The sequence below is a fragment of the Triplophysa dalaica genome, chromosome 11, assembly GCF_015846415.1.
Source record: "Triplophysa dalaica isolate WHDGS20190420 chromosome 11, ASM1584641v1, whole genome shotgun sequence".
NCBI classification, from domain to species: Eukaryota; Metazoa; Chordata; class Actinopteri; order Cypriniformes; family Nemacheilidae; genus Triplophysa; species Triplophysa dalaica.
In genome coordinates this window covers 22,785,460-22,803,014 of record NC_079552.1, presented here as the reverse complement: position 1 = coordinate 22,803,014, position 17,555 = coordinate 22,785,460, and the positions used below count along the sequence as shown (strand labels likewise).

The 17,555-nt window shown below is 43.2% G+C and overlaps 1 protein-coding gene across 2 annotated transcripts in view; it reads left to right on the top strand.

Annotated features, from left to right (window-relative positions):
• The window catches only part of wdr11 (WD repeat domain 11), an 87,661-nt gene that overhangs the window by 58,038 nt on the left and 12,068 nt on the right, over positions 1 to 17,555 (top strand). For both annotated transcript variants that reach the window (XM_056760468.1, XM_056760467.1), the window contains exons 19-23: positions 3,147 to 3,318; positions 3,932 to 4,040; positions 5,137 to 5,199; positions 6,175 to 6,240; positions 14,769 to 14,958. In XM_056760468.1, the coding sequence (XP_056616446.1) occupies positions 3,147 to 3,318; positions 3,932 to 4,040; positions 5,137 to 5,199; positions 6,175 to 6,240; positions 14,769 to 14,958 (600 nt within the window). The remainder of the gene's footprint in view (positions 1 to 3,146; positions 3,319 to 3,931; positions 4,041 to 5,136; positions 5,200 to 6,174; positions 6,241 to 14,768; positions 14,959 to 17,555) is intronic.

The window sequence follows — 17,555 nt, the reverse complement described above, 5'->3', positions numbered from 1 at the left end:
AGATGTTCATTATTTGTTTAACCGTTTACCCGAAATGATTAAAACTTTTTGGTACTGGAAATCAATTGATCCTTTACATAAACTTATCTCATCATGGATAGTTAACATCAGCAGCCTCCCGTGCGCTTTGGAAAGAATGAGACCCGTGGTTTCCCTGCGTTGTTTTAGACGGGACATTAATATACTCCATATTAATAATTAATAAATAATGTGTTTATTTTGCGCAGGTATAGCAGATTAGATTCAAATCTATTTAGCTAATACACATGTGGCCATTGCCAAGTGAAAAGCAAATGAACCGCAACTCCCGGGCCATTATCTCTGCATTCCCTGGATATCCATGCCGTCTGAAAGGGTGTTTTCTGCCGCGGGTCTAATTGTCAACCTAATTGTCACTGTCCCCACAACACATAAACATGTTACTTTATTAAATAAAAACTAGCAAAGCTTTGGATTGAGGTAGGTTTGCTATTTTTATATGAAGAAGAAACTTCAGAGAATTTTTTTTCCTGTTTTCGTTTTGTCATAATTTGTTAATTATTGAAGTATTTAATTATTTTTGGCCTGTTTATTTTTTGCTTTTTGTATATACATTTTTTTCCCATTGTCCAAAACGCTGCAGCTTTGTGAAAATCTGATAATGTTTGAATCCAGGTGCTGTGGTTGATCTATTCTGTATGCTGCTGTTTGGACGTAGTTTGTATTTTTAATCGGTCACAGACACCCTTCAACTTTAGCCGTGGGCGGCATTTAACAATCGAATTCGGGGGGGCAAGAAAAAACATCAACACACCTTTGAGTACCTGCATCATCAAACTATTCACAGAAATTTTAAACAAGCAGATTTAAGTAACAACTAAACAACAAAACAGCCGTACTTTAGTGAAGTGCTAAACGGCGTCCACCGGGCTCTGCATCAAATCGATTAACTTTTAACCTGGCCGGCCATTATATTGATCAACTCATTTTGTTGCTTGCTATGTACATAATTTAATGATCTCTCTCTCTTCTTAAATAGGCGATCAATTAGTTGGTTGTCAGTGGCCCTTAAATCCAAAAGAGCAAAGTCTGGCATATTTTTTTCAAATATTCTCTGTTCTCGTTTACTCTTTTTTGCGTGTTCACTGCTTATTTGCGTCGCTACGCTTCCCGTTTTAATTGTCTGTAAGTGACTTTTCATTTTCAAACCTGCAGAAATGTGCACGCTGCTCTTCTGATGTTCACTTTTTTCAAGTTGGCAAATCCAGTGACTTGAAATGTGTCTATTTTAGTATGGTTGCCACAAAATGCTCAGGACGCGCGCTGTCTGGCTAACGGCTGCAATTTGAAACTGACCTGACGGCTCACATTGGAGATTCTCATTTTCAAATCTGCTCTGTTGTCTGCTTGTCTGCTCGGTTACATGTCCTTCATCGGCAGCACTATCTGTTTTTGATTTCTTGTTGAAGTAATTATCCAACGTATTGGGACTCTTAGCCATTTTGACAGACTTTTTCGGATAGTAGTAGTACGTATTACTACGTAATGCGTAGCATAGTACGGAATGCGTAGCATATTGCTCTTTTTTTCGTTTTTCTGCCCCCTATCAATGCGGAAATACAAATATAATCACATAGGAAACAATTTTCACATCTGCAACTCTTTGTCTCCAATAATCAAATTACGTCATGTAGGGGCATCTGCCCCCCCTAATGTCGCCCATGACTTTAGCTCTCATTTTAAAGTCCGGAGGTCGCATTCAAAGGCACACGTGGCCAACAAATGCGATCTCCGGAGAACATAGCCTTTGAAATTTGACACAGCATGCATTTTTATTTAATGCCATTTTAATATTTAACTCTTATAAGTTAACGGTTAATTTTCGGATAACGAATATGGGTTTGAAAATGAACCATACTGAACATTTCTTTTATCTGGGGTGCCTTTCCCAAAAGCATCGTTGGGCAACTATGGTCGCAAGTGTCATTGTTCCAACATAGTTCAACGATTCAAGTGTTTCTTGAAAAATCGTTCCAATGATCAATAGCAAGCAGTATCGCAGAGTTACATGTTTGGAACTACAGGTCTAGAGCTGCATGTGGTTAGAGCCAATAGTTCCTTTTTATTATGACATGTAGACTTGCATCCATCATGCCTCTGAGCAAACCAAACAAGCAACATGCAGTGAGTTCAAGATCCATCACTCAAAATATATACTAATTTAATTTTACATCTCTAATTTAAGATAATACAAGCACTGTTTTTTTTAAAAGAGCACATGACCATGAACCTAGGACCCTCGGGAATCCCAGGGGCACAGAGGAGGAAACTTAGGATTTCGTGAAATAAATCAACAGATAACAAAAATAGGATAATTGCCATTTGAAATTAAATGAATGTTTTTTACAAGAATTATTTACAGCAAGAACTTGACATTAATTTGATCTGAACGTATTTATAAGTAGACGTCATTACTCCACCACCTGCATGGCGTCATGAACTAGAGTGCTGAATCAACTTGGTTCAAACAATTGATCTACGATATTGGGAAACAGTCGTAACAATATCGTTAATTTCCACAATGATGCATCGTACTATAGTGTTTAACCAGCGAGTTATGTCGTTGTTTGGGAAACGCACCCCAGCATGCTATAGAAATAACAAGACTGTCAGGATTACACACCCCTTGCAAAGTGCAAAAACTGTTTGTCACATGTACAACATGATAACTAAAGAAAGATTTCACTGAACAAAAATATGCTGAATGTAGAAGATGTTAATGTCCACCCAAGTACATAGCACAGTGTGCAGTGAAGTTTTTGTGTAGTAAGGAGGTTTGACGCATACAGCGGAATAGCAAGATATTTATCTGAAGTGAAAAAAACATTAATTTGATAATTCATTTTATTCTGTTTTATGTTTCGTGTGTTACTTTACGGTTACTTCCAATAAGGCTGCCAGACTTGCGCACATAAACAAAACTGAGAGAAAAGTTGTAAAGTCAATATCCACAAGAGAGTAATGGAACTTTTTTCCACATTTCTGCTTTTTCATCATTTATAATCTTCTACTAGTACTTTCTAGTGCTGTAATTAAAAGCTATAAGCTGTAACTCTGAATGTGCTGTCAAAATGAAGACTTTTCTTAACTTCCATCCGCTCCTGCAGGTTCAGATGGTCAGCAGCATCAGGGTGGGGAGGAACGTGAGTTACAGAATTCTGGATATTGACTGGTGTACGTCAGATAAAGTTGTGCTGGCATCAGATGACGGCTGTGTGAGAGTGCTAGAGATGGCCATGAAGTCTGCCAGTTACAGAATGGATGAGCAGGACCTGACAGGTGCGCCATGGTGTTCACAGGCTTGAGAGATTCACCAAATAATGTTTAATAAAAACCTCATGAAACTGCAACATTATTAAAGTCATATTTCACCCAATAATTAAAAATTCTGTCATCATTTACTCACCCTCTTGACATTTCAAACCTTTATGGCTTTCTTTCTCCCGCAGAACACGAAATGAAGATATTTTGAAGAAGGTTGGTAGCCTAACAGCCCTTGACCCCATTCACTTCTATTGTATGGGCACAAAGCCAATGCAAGTGAATGGGAGAATTAAAAAATATTTTCTTTTGTGTTCTGCCGAAGAAAGTCGAGCAGGTTTGAAATGACAAGAGCATGAGTGAATGCTGACAGAATTTATATTGAGGGGATGAACTGTCCCTTTAAACCTTTGTTTGGGTAATCAGAAACTGCCTTGATCTCCTGAGAACACACTTCACCCTTTCAGTGGATTTCTAGCTTCAGCGTATAATGTAGTTGACCCTCCAAAAATGTATGTAGATGTGTTTTGTTTGTTTACCGGACAGCTATAGAAGATGCTGGTGGTAACATTGATGTTATGCTGATGAACATTTTCCATCCAGGTGAATGTTCTATTGTTATCTGTTTTAGATCCAGTGTGGTGTCCGTATCTTCTGCTGCCGCGTGCTGCTCTTACGCTGAAGGCCTTTCTGCTGCTGCAGCCCTGGTCTGATACATTCACCATGGACATTTTTCAAATGTACGCCACAGTCTCATTATTAAGACGCATTTTTCATCACCTTTGCATCACCCTTTTTCTTCATGTAGGTGACCTAGACTCTAGGTTCTACTGGAGAGAAATTTTCTCAGTAGATGGTGTTAAATTGGAAAATTATGGAATTTCATGTTAAACATGAATTTTCTTTTTTGAAACGTCAGTTTCATTAAAGTGACTCAAGCATTAGCTTTTCCCAATGATTTATTTATCAACTAGTTTCATTTCACCTAAGCACATCATTTATATGCAATGGCAAAATTGTTTTATTCAATGTTCTTTAGAAATGAAATGGCATGTTGACCTGTTAGTAATGTTTCTCATTCACTAATAATTGCCTGCATGATTTGTATTTATGGACACTTTTGAACTCATGATAACTTTCTGATATGCACATGAATTTGTTCTTTAACTTATTAATGAATTCAAAGTATAAAAAATGCGGGACCACGTGCCCACTTACAGTGTAGTCATTTGCATTGAAACAGACCGTTCAACATATGTAATTAACATGAGAGTGATTTGAAGCATATGTCTCATTTTTAAATCGCTCTTGAAAGACTGTTGTCAGTTTTATTTGATAAGTCAAGTGGCACAACATAAAAGACACTTTTGATGTCAAAGGGCATACACCGGAGGAGCACATTGCTCCTGTACGCAGCATCGCATCGAGAGTGGAAATCATTTCTTGTTGAGTGGGGGCGCCAGATTTTTTACAGGTTTAAAGGGGGGCGTTACCAAAAGTGTTTGAGAACCACTGATATAAGGCCTCAAACCTTATTGTAGGGCCATTTGATTATTGCTTTTATACATTTTGAATCAGTTTTAGTGCAAAAGTATGTGCAGAATCATGAATTAAACAAATCCATCTGAATGCAAGCTAAGTGATTTAAACCCATTGTTGCCTACATTATTTAGTTTGTACAATGCTGCTTTTGCATCAGTTAGATTTTTCATTTGAGAATCATTCTTAAATTAATTTTCTTCAAATGGGATCAAACCTATTTAAAAGCATTCTGTTTTCACATGTATAAAGTCACAAAGCCTTTTGGTGAGGTGTGTTCTGTGGTTCAATTCTTAGAGATTACATTGAGAAGGAGGAAATCAAAGGACTGATCCAAGAACAGCTCAACTCTCTCTCGAAGTAAGTATAGTACACAAAAAACATCAACAAATTTAAAGGGAAGGAAATAGTGCTTGACTTTTCTAAGCAACTATAAATAAAGTAGGGACAACATTTTGATAAAATGTCCTAAAATTACATTTCACTCAATCACAAGTGTGTGTGTTTATTTCTTCTGTCGAAAACAAATTGCGGCTTATGAGGAAAGCTTTTCAGGGTTCTTATAATGGACTTCAAAGGGGGGCTGTCGGTTAAGGTCTGGATATCAGTTTTATCACAGCTTTAAGAGAATAAAGACAAAACCTGCCGATGAAGAAGGTGTTGTCTAGCCAAACGATTTGTTTTTAAAAATAAATTCACTGCCACTACATGACTTCTGCATTACGCAATCATGTTAGAAAGGTCACACGTGACGTAGATATCAAAAGATTTAAATATGCCTGATATGTACACAAACTGACCATTTTAAACAATAATCTTGCACAAACACATATTAAGTGTCATTCAACATCCAAGAACTTTTGAACGCTCTTCTTTCTACACACTCGTAAACATTTGTTCAGAACTTGCACTTACGTGATGTAATTACGAACTACATGAAGTCATGGACGAACAACATGGAGGCACTCAGAGTTTTAGAGAAGAATATAACTTTGTTTTCTTGGAAAATGACGAATCGTTTGGCTAGACGGCACTCTAATTCATCGTTTAGAGCCTTTTGAAGCTGCGATGAAACTGAAACTTGGTCCTTAACTAACAGCTGCCCGCTGGACATCATATGGGGAAGAAGCCTGGAAACCTTTCCTCATGAGCCTCAATTTGTTTTCGACATAAGAAATAAACACACGAACGTATGACATGTGGGTAAGTGAATAATTATGAAACTTTAATTATAAGGTGAACCATTCCTTTAATTAAAGAGCTTGTCTTCCTCACTATCATGATCACACATGTAAGTACTTTTGAAGCATCCTTAAGTCTTTTGTTCTTCTGTAGTGACATCAAAAGCGTTCTCCAGGACCCAAATCTGAACTTGCTGCAACGCTGCCTCCTTGTGTCCAGGTGAGTGAAGTGTTTTCACAAAACCAAATTTTCAGTAGTTGGTTCCAATTCCGAAACCCAAGCAAAACACCAGTACATGCTAATTGAAACGCACAATTGTATTAATAAAGCACATTAGTAATATAAATGTATGAAAAGCAGTTAACACTATAAAAAATAAAGAACAAGTTAATTGTTGCTAAAATTGTTGTGCGCTCAACAAACATCCTCGTCAGTCTGCTGATGTAAAAGACAAAAAAACATCTTCAGTACGGCAACTGACTTGAACAAATATGCATATGCAGTTTTTGTAACATATAAGATGTGATATTTAATAGACAGATTCCTGTCTACAATTACGCCTAGATCTTTATCTCATTTGCAAAAACAGATAACATCTGGTTGTTTTGATTGTGGACTAATAACCATAACTTAATAAATCAGTCTCATTGGTATTATCTCTTAACTGAATTTAATGTTTAATCTTTTTTAAATAAAGACCTTATTTAATTATTATGTTAGTAATTATTCAATGTTTTGTATCTTGAATTAATACAGTTTTGAGAAGTTGGTGGTTTCATCTGGTCTTGGTGAAATCAGCATAGCAGTGGTCACTAATGCCATTTTTTCTGATAATATTGCCAAAGGGCAGCATGTATATATTTTTTCCGGCTGTAGCCACGATTTGCCTCGCAGAAGTCTTGTAAGCACCTTGGAAACCAAAAAATGAGTCACTCACCCTCAAGTTGTTCAACTCCTGCCCATACACAGCAACGTGACTGACGCAGAATGTCTATTGGTCAGAAAGCTCATGGAAACTGTCTTAATTTTGCCATCCAAAGATAAACAGAGGTCCTATGGTTGTCAAATGGCTTGAGAAATTTACTAATCTAATCTATCATCTTTGGCAGATGCTTTTATCCAAAACGACTTACATTGTATTATCCATACAGGTGCTGATCATATAATTAGAATATCATCAAAAAGTTGATTTATTTCACTAATTCCATTCAAAAAGTGAAACTTGTATAATGTATAAATTCATTCCACACAGACTGATATATTTCAAGTGTTTATTTCTTTTAGTTTTGATGATTATAACTGACAACTAATGAAAACCCCAAATTCATTATCTCAGAAAATTAGAATATTGTGAAAAGGTTTAATATTGAAGACACCTGGTGCCAAACTCTAATCAACTAATTAACTCAAAACACCTGCAAAGGCCTTTAAATGCTCTCTCAGTCTAGTTCTGTAGGCCACACAATCATGGGGAAGACTGCTGACTTGTCCAAAAGACCACCATTGACACCTTGCACAAGGATGGCAAGACACAAAAGGTCATTGCAAAAGAGGCTGTCTGTTCACAGAGTTCTGTAGGCATCAAGAGGTTCTCAGGATAACAAGTCCCCCTTTCTTCCTGTTCCTCTGCTGCTTATAAAGCGTGCCCTTGATGCGCCTCAGCTGCTGACGACGTGCAACAGGTATGGCGTAATTGCTTGGTTTCCATGACGACGCTGATTGGCCCTTGGCCTGCTCGTCACACTCCCCCCCCCTAAGCGTCGACCTGGTACCCCTTCTCCTCCTATGAGGGTCCCAAGGGTTTTGGGGGGAGAATGTCCCTGACCTTACCACCAAACCTGACCACATCCTAGACAATCCATCTGCATTTCCGTGTGAGGCCCCCGCCCTGTGTTGGATTTCAAAATGGAAGTCCTGGAGCGCAAGGAACCATCTGGTCACTCGAGCATTCGTATCCTTGGCCTTGGACATCCACACCAACGGTGCATGATCAGTGACAAGCGTAAACTTTCGGCCTAGCAGGTGGTACCTCAGCTCCAGGACTGCCCACTTAATAGCGAGGGCCTCCTTTTCAACGGTAGCATACGGAGCGTCCAACTCGAAATCCAAGATACTGTGCCTCGGCTAGACCCAGGTGACAATTCCTTGGGTTTGCGGTCAGCCCCGCTCGTCTAAGCTCCAGCAAGACCTTCCGGAGCCTAAATTAAGTGTTCCTCCCAACACCCCGAATGGATGACCAGGTCATCAAGCGTATTCTTGATGGGGCCGCAGCAAAATATCCATCATTCTTTGGAATGTGGCAGGTGCCCCGTGTAGCCCAAACGGCAGCACTGTGTACTGCCAGTGACCTGACGGAGTGCTAAAGGCCGTCTTTTCCCTTGACTCTGGTGACAAGGGCACCTGCCAATAGCCCTTGGTAAGATCTAATGTGGATATAAAGCGCGCTTTACCCAAACGGTCCAGCAGTTCATCCACCCGGGGCATAGGATAGCTATCAAAACTGGAAACCTCATTGAGGCGCCGGAAGTCATTGCAGAACCGGAGTGACCCGTCGGGCTTTGGGACCATGACAATGGGGCTAGACCACGGGCTACACGACGGTTCAATCACCTTCAGTTCTTTCATCCTGGTCACTTCCTCCTCAATAGCCAGCCGACGAGCTTCCGGGATTCGATAGGGCCGCTGCCGGACGAGTACTCCTGGAGGTGTTCGTACCTCGTGTTGAATGACATGGGTCTGCCCGGGCCGTTCCTGAAACACATCTGAGAACTGACGGACCGGGGTATTCAGCTCGGTCTTTTGTGTGGGAGACAGCTGTTCTCCCATGTGTACCACCGGGGCCTCTGTCGCTGCGAAGGCGGCCATCTGGGGGGCCGGAGCAATCCATTTTAAGGAGGTTTATGTGGTACAGCTGTTCTTCTTTTCTTCGTCCCGGCTGACGGACCCGGTATGTGACCGGCCCCACCTTCTCCAGGATGGTGCATGGTCCTCTCCAGGATGCTAGGAACTTGGAAGTTGATGTAGGGGTCAGAATAAGCACTCCATCTCCGGGTTGGAATTCTCTGGGTTGGGCGGGCCGGTCATATAACCTTTTCTGGGCGCGCTGGGCCTCTACGAGGTGCTCCCTTACGAGGGGCATCACCCGGTCGATTCGATCCCTCATGTGTTGGACGTGCTCAATCACGCTTCTGTATGGGGCTGGCTGTTGTTCCCAAGCATCTCTAGCTACGTCTAACAACCCTCGTGGCTGCCGACCGAACAACAGTTCAAACGGGGTGAAACCTGTTGATGCCTGGGGTACCTCTCTGACCCCAAACAGGACATACGGGAGCATTAGGTCCCAGTCGCGCCCATCCTCTGCCACCACTCGCCGCAGCATCCTCTTCAATGTTTGGTTCAACCTTTCCACCAGGCCATCCGTCTGGGGGTGGTACACTGACGTGCGGAGATGTTTCACCTTCAAGAGGTGACAGAGGTCAGCCATCAGCCGAGACATGAACGGTGTCCCCTGGTCCGTCAAAATTTCAGACGGGATTCCCACTCGGCTAAACAGCATGAACATTTCCTTCGCGATTGCCTTAGTTGCAGCTTTCCGGAGGGGTACAGCTTCTGGATACCGGGTGGCATAATCTACTATCACCAGGATATGTTCATGGCCACGGGCAGACCTCGGCAGTGGCCCCACCAAATCCAGACCAATCCGCGAGAAGGGTACCTCTATGATGGGTAATGGGATGAGAGGGCTGGGGGGGGTCGGTGTGGGGACGTCTTTTGGCATGTCGGACAACTTTGGCAAAACCTCTTCACTTCTGTTTCCAGTCCAGGCCAATGGAAACGGTCGCGTATGCGCTGGGCAGTGTTGGTGGCGCCTAAGTGTCCTGCCATTGGGAGGAACATGTGCTAACTCCATGATGATGCCAGTCTTGCTCTTTGGTACCACCAGTAAGGTTTTCTCCTCCCCCCGTCTCTGGGCGACACAGTACAACAGACCCTTGTCAATTCTGAAATATGGGGTCGGATGAGGAGCCTGGATCCGTATTTCCTCATCTACCACTCGTACCTGGTTCCAGCAGTGTCGGAGTCGGTCATCTTCTCTTTGTTCTTTCCCAAATGATCCTCCTTCCGTTATACCTTTAAACAGATCAACAAATGGGTAAGAGGGCGGAGGTCCCGACTCATCTCCTGGGTTACTTCTGGATGCCAACAGTGCGGGTTTCGGTCTCGGTCTCGGCGCACGTCGACGTTGGGGATAACTAGGTTTCCTGGGGCCGGGTTGCACCGCCATAGCGAGGAGCTGGTCGAATCCTGGCCAATCTCTGCCTAGCAACACCTGGACCGGTAAGTCCTTGATGACTCCCACCTCTATCGGCCATGATCCAGGTTTGGCGGCGATCTCGACTAGGCAACTCCAGACGTCTCGGGTCTCCCCATGGACACAGGTTATGGGTAGCCAAGAGGTCTTCTCTTTCTCTGGGGGTAGGACGTCGGCGCGGAGTAGAGTCACCGAGCTGCCAGAATCGAGGACGGCTTTCATCGATTTCCCATGGACCCGCACCATCCGTTCCGGAGCCCTGGAAGGAAACTTTCGGTGTGCACTACACCCTGCTAACCAGGCCCTTGGTGCTGGAGACGGCGCCTCGGTGGACATGGGCTCATCCTGTGGAGTAGGGGCTGGGGGTCTGTTGCCGGGCCGTGAGGTACCCTCCTGCAGTCGCCATTCCTGAACCCCCCTCCTGGGTCTGCCTACCGCTCTCTCTCCTCCATCCCGGGCGAGCGTTGCATCCGCCAATTCCACGGCCTCGACCAGGTCTCTGAGGGAACTGGGATTCCGCATGCCTACGGATCGCCTGAAACGGCGTGGCAGGGCTCGCAGCAGCCTGTCTATGATGATTTTTTCAGCCACTTGTGCTGCCGTAGGTTCCTCCGCCATCAGCCAGAGGTTCGCCAATCGTGCTAACTGCGCTGCTTGGATCCGGACTGGACGGCGCTCATCATACGCCCATTGATGGAATTGTTGAGCGGCTGCTATTGGTGATAAACCCACCCGGGCAAAGATTTCAGCCTTCAGACTTTCGTAGTCGTCATTCTGTGGCGGCTGGAGAGCATAGTAGGCCTGCTGGGCTTCTCCCGTCAGGAAGGGCGCCAGGATCCGTGCCCACTCACGCTTATCCCAGGCTTCCCGCGTTGCTATCACCTCAAAGGTATGTAGGAAAGCGTCCACGCTGTCCAGCTCCGTCAGCTTGGTCAAATGGCGGTGGGCGGTACCTCTGGCTTCCGGGAGCGGAATTTGGGACGAGGCGTTAGTCATGGCTTCGAGAATTTGTTCCACTCTCTCCTGTCGTGACTCATCTGCTCTGATACCTGCGTCTGTCGGGCAGATATTTCCGTGAGGCGCCGGATAAGCTCTTCCATCTCACTGGTTGCTGTCTTCCGTAGACAAAATGGAGAGAGAGAGAGAGATTTTCCTGAGGACAAATATCAGATGAAATTAACAGCTGTGCTGTGCTACACCCGCATTCTCCACCAACTGTGACGGGCAGAAAGCACAACAGACACAGTACTGTAATTTTACACGTCCCGGAGGGAGATTTATTGAAAGTGACAAACGTGAATTTGGTGAAGCTGGTGAACAAAAGGGAATTAGCTCCTATCTCCGTCCGTGGTGTGGTCCGTGGAAGTCCCGTGCGTGCAGAGTGATCCGTGAGTGGGCAATCGTGCAAGAGAGTCTGCTCGTCTTCAGCCGCTGGATTCTGTAGCAAAGAAACATGCACACGGTTAGTCATCAAGAGGTTCTCAGGATAACAAGTCCCCCTTTCTTCCTGTTCCTCTGCTGCTTATAAAGCGTGCCCTTGATGCGCCTCAGCTGCTGACGACGTGCAACAGGTATGGCGTAATTGCTTGGTTTCCATGACGACGCTGATTGGCCCTTGGCCTGCTCGTCACAGAAGAAAAAGATGTGGTAGAAAAAATGTGTATAAGCAATAGGGATAAACGCACCCTGGAGAGGATTGTGAAACAATCCCATTCAAAAATGTGGGGGAGATTCACAAAGAGTGGACTGCAGCTGGAGTCAGTGCTTCAAGAACCACTACACACTGACCTATGCTAGACATGGGTTTCAGCTGTCGCATTCATTGTGTCAAGCCACTCTTGAACAACAGACAGGGTCATGAGCGTCTCGCCTGGGCTAAAGATAAAAAGGCTGCTCAGTGGTCCAAAGTTATGTTCTCTGATGAAAATAAATTTTGCATTTTCTTTGGAAATCAGGGTCCCAGAGAGGAGAGGCACAGAATCCACATCGCTTGAGATCCAGTGTAAAGTTGTCCACAGACAGTGATGGTTTGGGGTGCCATGTCATCTGCTGGTGTTGGTCAACTGTGTTTTCTGAGGTTAAAGGTCAACACAGCCGTATACCAGGAAGTTTTAGAGCACTTCATGCTTCCTGCTGCTGACCAACTTTATGGAGATGCAGATTTCATTTTCCATCAGGACTTGGCACCTGCACACAGTGCCAAAGCTACCAGTACCTGGTTTAAGGACCATGGTATCCCTGTTCTTAATTGGCCAGCCTGACCTTAACCCCATAGAAAATCGATGGTGTATTGTGAAGAGGAAGATGCGATAGGCCAGACCCAACAATGCTGAAGACCTGAAGGCCACTATCAGAGCAACCTGGGCTCTCATAACACCTGACTAGTGCCACAGACTGATCGACTCCATGCCACGCGCACTGCTGCAGTAATTCAGGCAAAAGGAGCCCCAACTAAGTATTGAGTTCTGTACATGCTCATGCTTTTCAGTTGGCCAAGATTTCTAAAAATCCTTTCTTTGTATTGTTCTTAATATTCTAATTTTCTGAGATATAATTATTCTGTATTATATTATATTATTCTGTAACATCTTGTCTGTTATGTCTGAAATCATATTTGTAAAATTTGCTTGTTTATTGCTTAAAAATAGCGATTTATAGTGTCAAGTTGATGTTTAGGCATGCCAGCAGAGGTGAAATAAATCACCCACATCTTTTTCTCCACAAAAAACACAAAAAAAGACAGGTGACATATCGAAGTAACGTGTAGAATAAGGGTGTTTCAATGCACATTTCCAGCTTGTCCTTTGTGAACTACAGCAAGTTTTTTTAATGCGCGAGATGTCGTAGCGTGCCGGCGGAAGATATGGGACTTTACCCCGGTGGCCTGCTGCTCATGTGAGCCGCCTCCGTAACGCAAACGCCACACATACGCGGGATGATCAAAAGTTCATAGATATGCTCATCACAAACAACGGAAAACTTGCTCACTACATACTTAGTTGCTGTTTTCTTCAGGGTGAAGCTTTAAGTGATGCAGTGCTTTAAGTGCTCCTAACACAGCTCGCATTCTTTAAGTGTGCATTAATATAAAGATAAATAGTTTCTTACTTCTGGAATAATTTACAAATTATAATCACTCTTAACTCTTATTTTCCAAAATATTTAGGCGTAACATTTGTTGCATGCATGATCAAGAAGTGAATAACCTTGAAAAAAACAAAGAAATGTGAACATCTTGGTTGCCTTGCGTTTGAAAAAAAGGGGATTATTACCCCAAACTTGCCCATCTATACCAGAAAACAGATGGACAGACTTCATGGTTCAGCAGAATATCCGGTCAGGACTTAAGTCGCTAAATGTGTGGTCTAGTGGCCTGGTGCAGTCATTAGGTGTGTGTGCCCTTTTCTGACGGACAAAGACTGGAATCGACTACAAAATTTAGAAGGTAAAATATTATAAAGTGACCAGTTGATCACAAATATTGATCGACTAATTATCAGTGTCGATGCCGTCAATTATATCGACTAATGGCGACAGTCCTATTACGAACACATGGCTGCTTTCTGGGATGGCCAGTGGATTGCTTCCCTCTGGTTGGAGTCGATCGTTCGGCATCATCAGGCAGGAACCAAGGTGTGTGCATGTTTGTGAATAACAACTGGTGTTGCCAGTTTACTGAGAGGTCTATAGTATGTCACCCAGATGTTGAAATTTTTACGGCAGTTTACTTAGCAGGGGGCCTTGATATATGAGTTTGGTAATTATTGTCTGGGGGTTATGGTAAAGTTAATCCCCAATGACCCGCATTATACAGGCTATTGTACTCCTCTATTTTTTGTTTTTTAAAGAAAGCTTTTATACACAGTTTACTGTAATGCACAGTGGTTTATGTAACAGTAAAGACCCACCGAGGCGTTTCGCATTAACTGCGTCTGAGGTATTAGACCAAAACCCCTTCTTATGCCTGGCTGTAAACATATTTATTTCTGCGTTGAAGTTGGGCATTTTAACATGGGCTGTCTATGGAATACATAAATAGACCAACACAAGAAGTATGGCTCCGGGGGAGGTTAACAGATTCGCTGACCAAGCATAAAATTGGATTTAGTACACGACATGACTGCGAGTCAAGCACGGCTGGACTTTACTGGTAATGTTTCGTGTGCCAAAGAATCCCACGAGGTGCACAGGTAATCCCAGGATGGTTTTCAATGTGACTTGTATTCTTAATGGCCACATCTGGATACAGAGAATATTAAGAGCATTAAAACAGATCCCTGTGGCACTTGATCATTATAAGCCGATTGCCCATTTATGCAGATTCATAACCCATTCAAACTTGGTGGTAGTTTTTGAGTTGACTATCAGGCAACAGGAAAAGCAACGTCAGTCTGCTCTGTCCTTGAGTCACTCTCATTTCAATTTGTTTTATCAGGTTGTTTGGAGACGAATCAGACATTCAATTCTGGACAGTGGCAGCTCATTACATCCAGCTCTTTGCTCAGAATCGCCAGCCAATCAGGTCCACCCCAGAGGGCCAAGCACCTGCCGAGGATCTCCAGAGCACCCCTGTCAATCACCTGGACATCTGCCATGACACCCTGTGTGAAGGTGCTTTCTTCCAGGTATGAGCCAATGACAGTTCAACTACTAAATAATAAAGGGAGAAAAAGAAAATGAAGCTGAAGTATCATAAAGAGAATAATTCATTGAACCAGAGTTTCTCTTGCAGACGTTTCGCAGACAAGTCCCCAATATTAAATAATAGGGATGTAACTATACTATACGATATTTGGAGATGCAAAAAGGTTAAGATGCGCATCGTCGTGAGATGTAGATTTTTACAATATGATTTTAAATTCGATTCGTTGAGCTGTCTAGACGCTGTCAACTCTTCTCCATGACCTTGCCGTTATTAGCACCATGCTCTTACCATTGAGCTACAGGAAAGTGGTTAGCATTTTAAAACAACAATATCATTAGCAAATATTTCAAACGCATCAATTGATTCTTCTTCTTTAATTCTCTGTCTATATTATTTTAACTATTTGTAATTGATCGTATTTCAATCTGGTAATTTGTATAAAAATATCAATTGACCATGTGTTTACACATCACTGATAGACATAAAAAGACAGACTTTTAAGTGTTCTAAAATGCACATATTCAGCTCAAGAAATCTTTTTTTGGGGACAAACTCAGTTTTTGATTCACAGTATTTCTATGATCCTGCGTACGGCCCGGATTGAACGTCATCAAATTTTTAAAGAAGCTAAGTTAATAGAGTTTTGTTCTTTTTTCATGTTCATTAATGAATAATATTTCACCAATCCTTTTGTTGCTGTGGGTTGAAGGTATACAGTTATTTTTTGACAAATTATTAGAATATCACTGAATTCCAATATAATGTGCATTTAACGTGTCTTAGTTTGGGGGTACTTCATTTTATGAGGTATAGCTATAACAGTCCTCTGATTATTTGGCAAAATATAATAATAATATACATTTGAACAGTAAACCATTAAATACGGTGTGAAAAATCTTAAGGGCACCTCTGTCGTTACATTTACATTACATTTAGACATTTATCAGACGCTTTTATCCAAAGCGACTTACAAAGAGTTTAGGAGCAATAAGCGATATGTCATACAGGAGCCATAATACATAAGGTGCTCATACAAAGTTACTGGTTTCAACTAAAGCTAGACCAATACCTGTTGAGAGAAAGGGTTAGTGTATTTTTTTTTCCTCATTTGTTTGTCAAGTATACACAGAAGAGTTGGGTTTTAAGTAGTTTTTTAAATGTTGTGAGAGATGTGGTTGAACGGACAGAGATAGGAAGAATGTTCCACCAGGAAGGAGTTGTGAATGAGAAAGAGCGGGAGAGCGATTTACTGCCCTTATGGGAAGGCAAGGCTGGTTTGCTGAACGCAGGGATCTTGACGGGGTGTAGGAGTGCGGGAGAGTGTGGAAGTAAGCCGGTGCAGATCAAGTGATAGTCCTGTAGGCAAGCATTAGTGACTTGAATCTGATACGGGCTGCAACCGGTAGCCAGTGAAGAGAGATGAAAAGGGGAGTCACGTGAGCCCTTTTGGGCTGTTGGAAGACGAGGCGTGCTGCTGCGTTCTGAACCAGCTGAAGTGGTTTGATAGCCTTTGCAGGAAGACCAGCAAGGAGAGCATTGCAGTAGTCCAACCTTGAGATTACCAGGGCCTGGACAAGGAGTTGTGCCGCATGCTCCTTGAGATATGGTCTGATCTTTCTAATGTTGAATAAGGCATATCGGCATGACCTTGTTGTCTTTGCAATGTGATCATTGAAGGACAGCTGTTCATCAAATATGACTCCGAGGTTCCTGGCTGTTTTGGAATGGGTGATTGTGGTATTGCCAAGATGGATGTTGAAATCGTGTTGGACCGTAGGGTGTGCCGGAAACACGAGTAGTTCGGTCTTGGCAGGGTTCAGCTGGAGGTGATGGTCTTTCATCCAAGCTGAGATGTCCTCGAGGCAGGCTGTAATGCGAGCTGCTACAGTGGTATCGTCTGGGTGAAACGAGATGTAAATCTGTGTGTCGTCGGCATAACAGTGAAATGAGAAGCCATGTGCCTGTATGATAGGTCTCAGTGATGTCGTGTAGATGGAAAAAGCAGCGGTCCAAGCACCGACCCCCGAGGGACCCCAGTGATCATGTGGTGAGCCATGGACAGCGAGCCCCTCCATGACACCCTGAAGGATCTGTCGGAGAGGTAGGATTTGAACCAGCAGAGGGTAGAGCCTGTGATTCCTAGTGATGAGAGGGTTGCTAGCAGTATCTGGTGATTGACAGTGTCAAACGCTGCAGATAGGTCTAGCAAATCAGGACCGAGGATTTAGATTCCGCCTTGGCTAGCCGCAGTGCTTCTGTGACCGATAGCAATGCCGTCTCAGTGGAGTGGTTTGTTTTGAAGCCAGACTGCTTGTCATCCAGTAGTTTATTCTGGAACAGGTAGGAAGACACCTGGTTGAAAGCTGCCCTTTCAAGTGTTTTTGCTATAAATGGGAGGAGAGAGACAGGTCTGTAACTGTCGGGGGTATAAGGGTCCAATGTTGGTTTCTTCAGTAGGGGCGTGACCTGGGCCTGTTTGAATGTGGATGGAAAAGTGCCGGTGAGCAGGGAGGTGTTGATGATGTGTGTGAGTGCAGGTGTGAGCGAGCTGGATATGTCCTGAAGGAGATCGGAGGG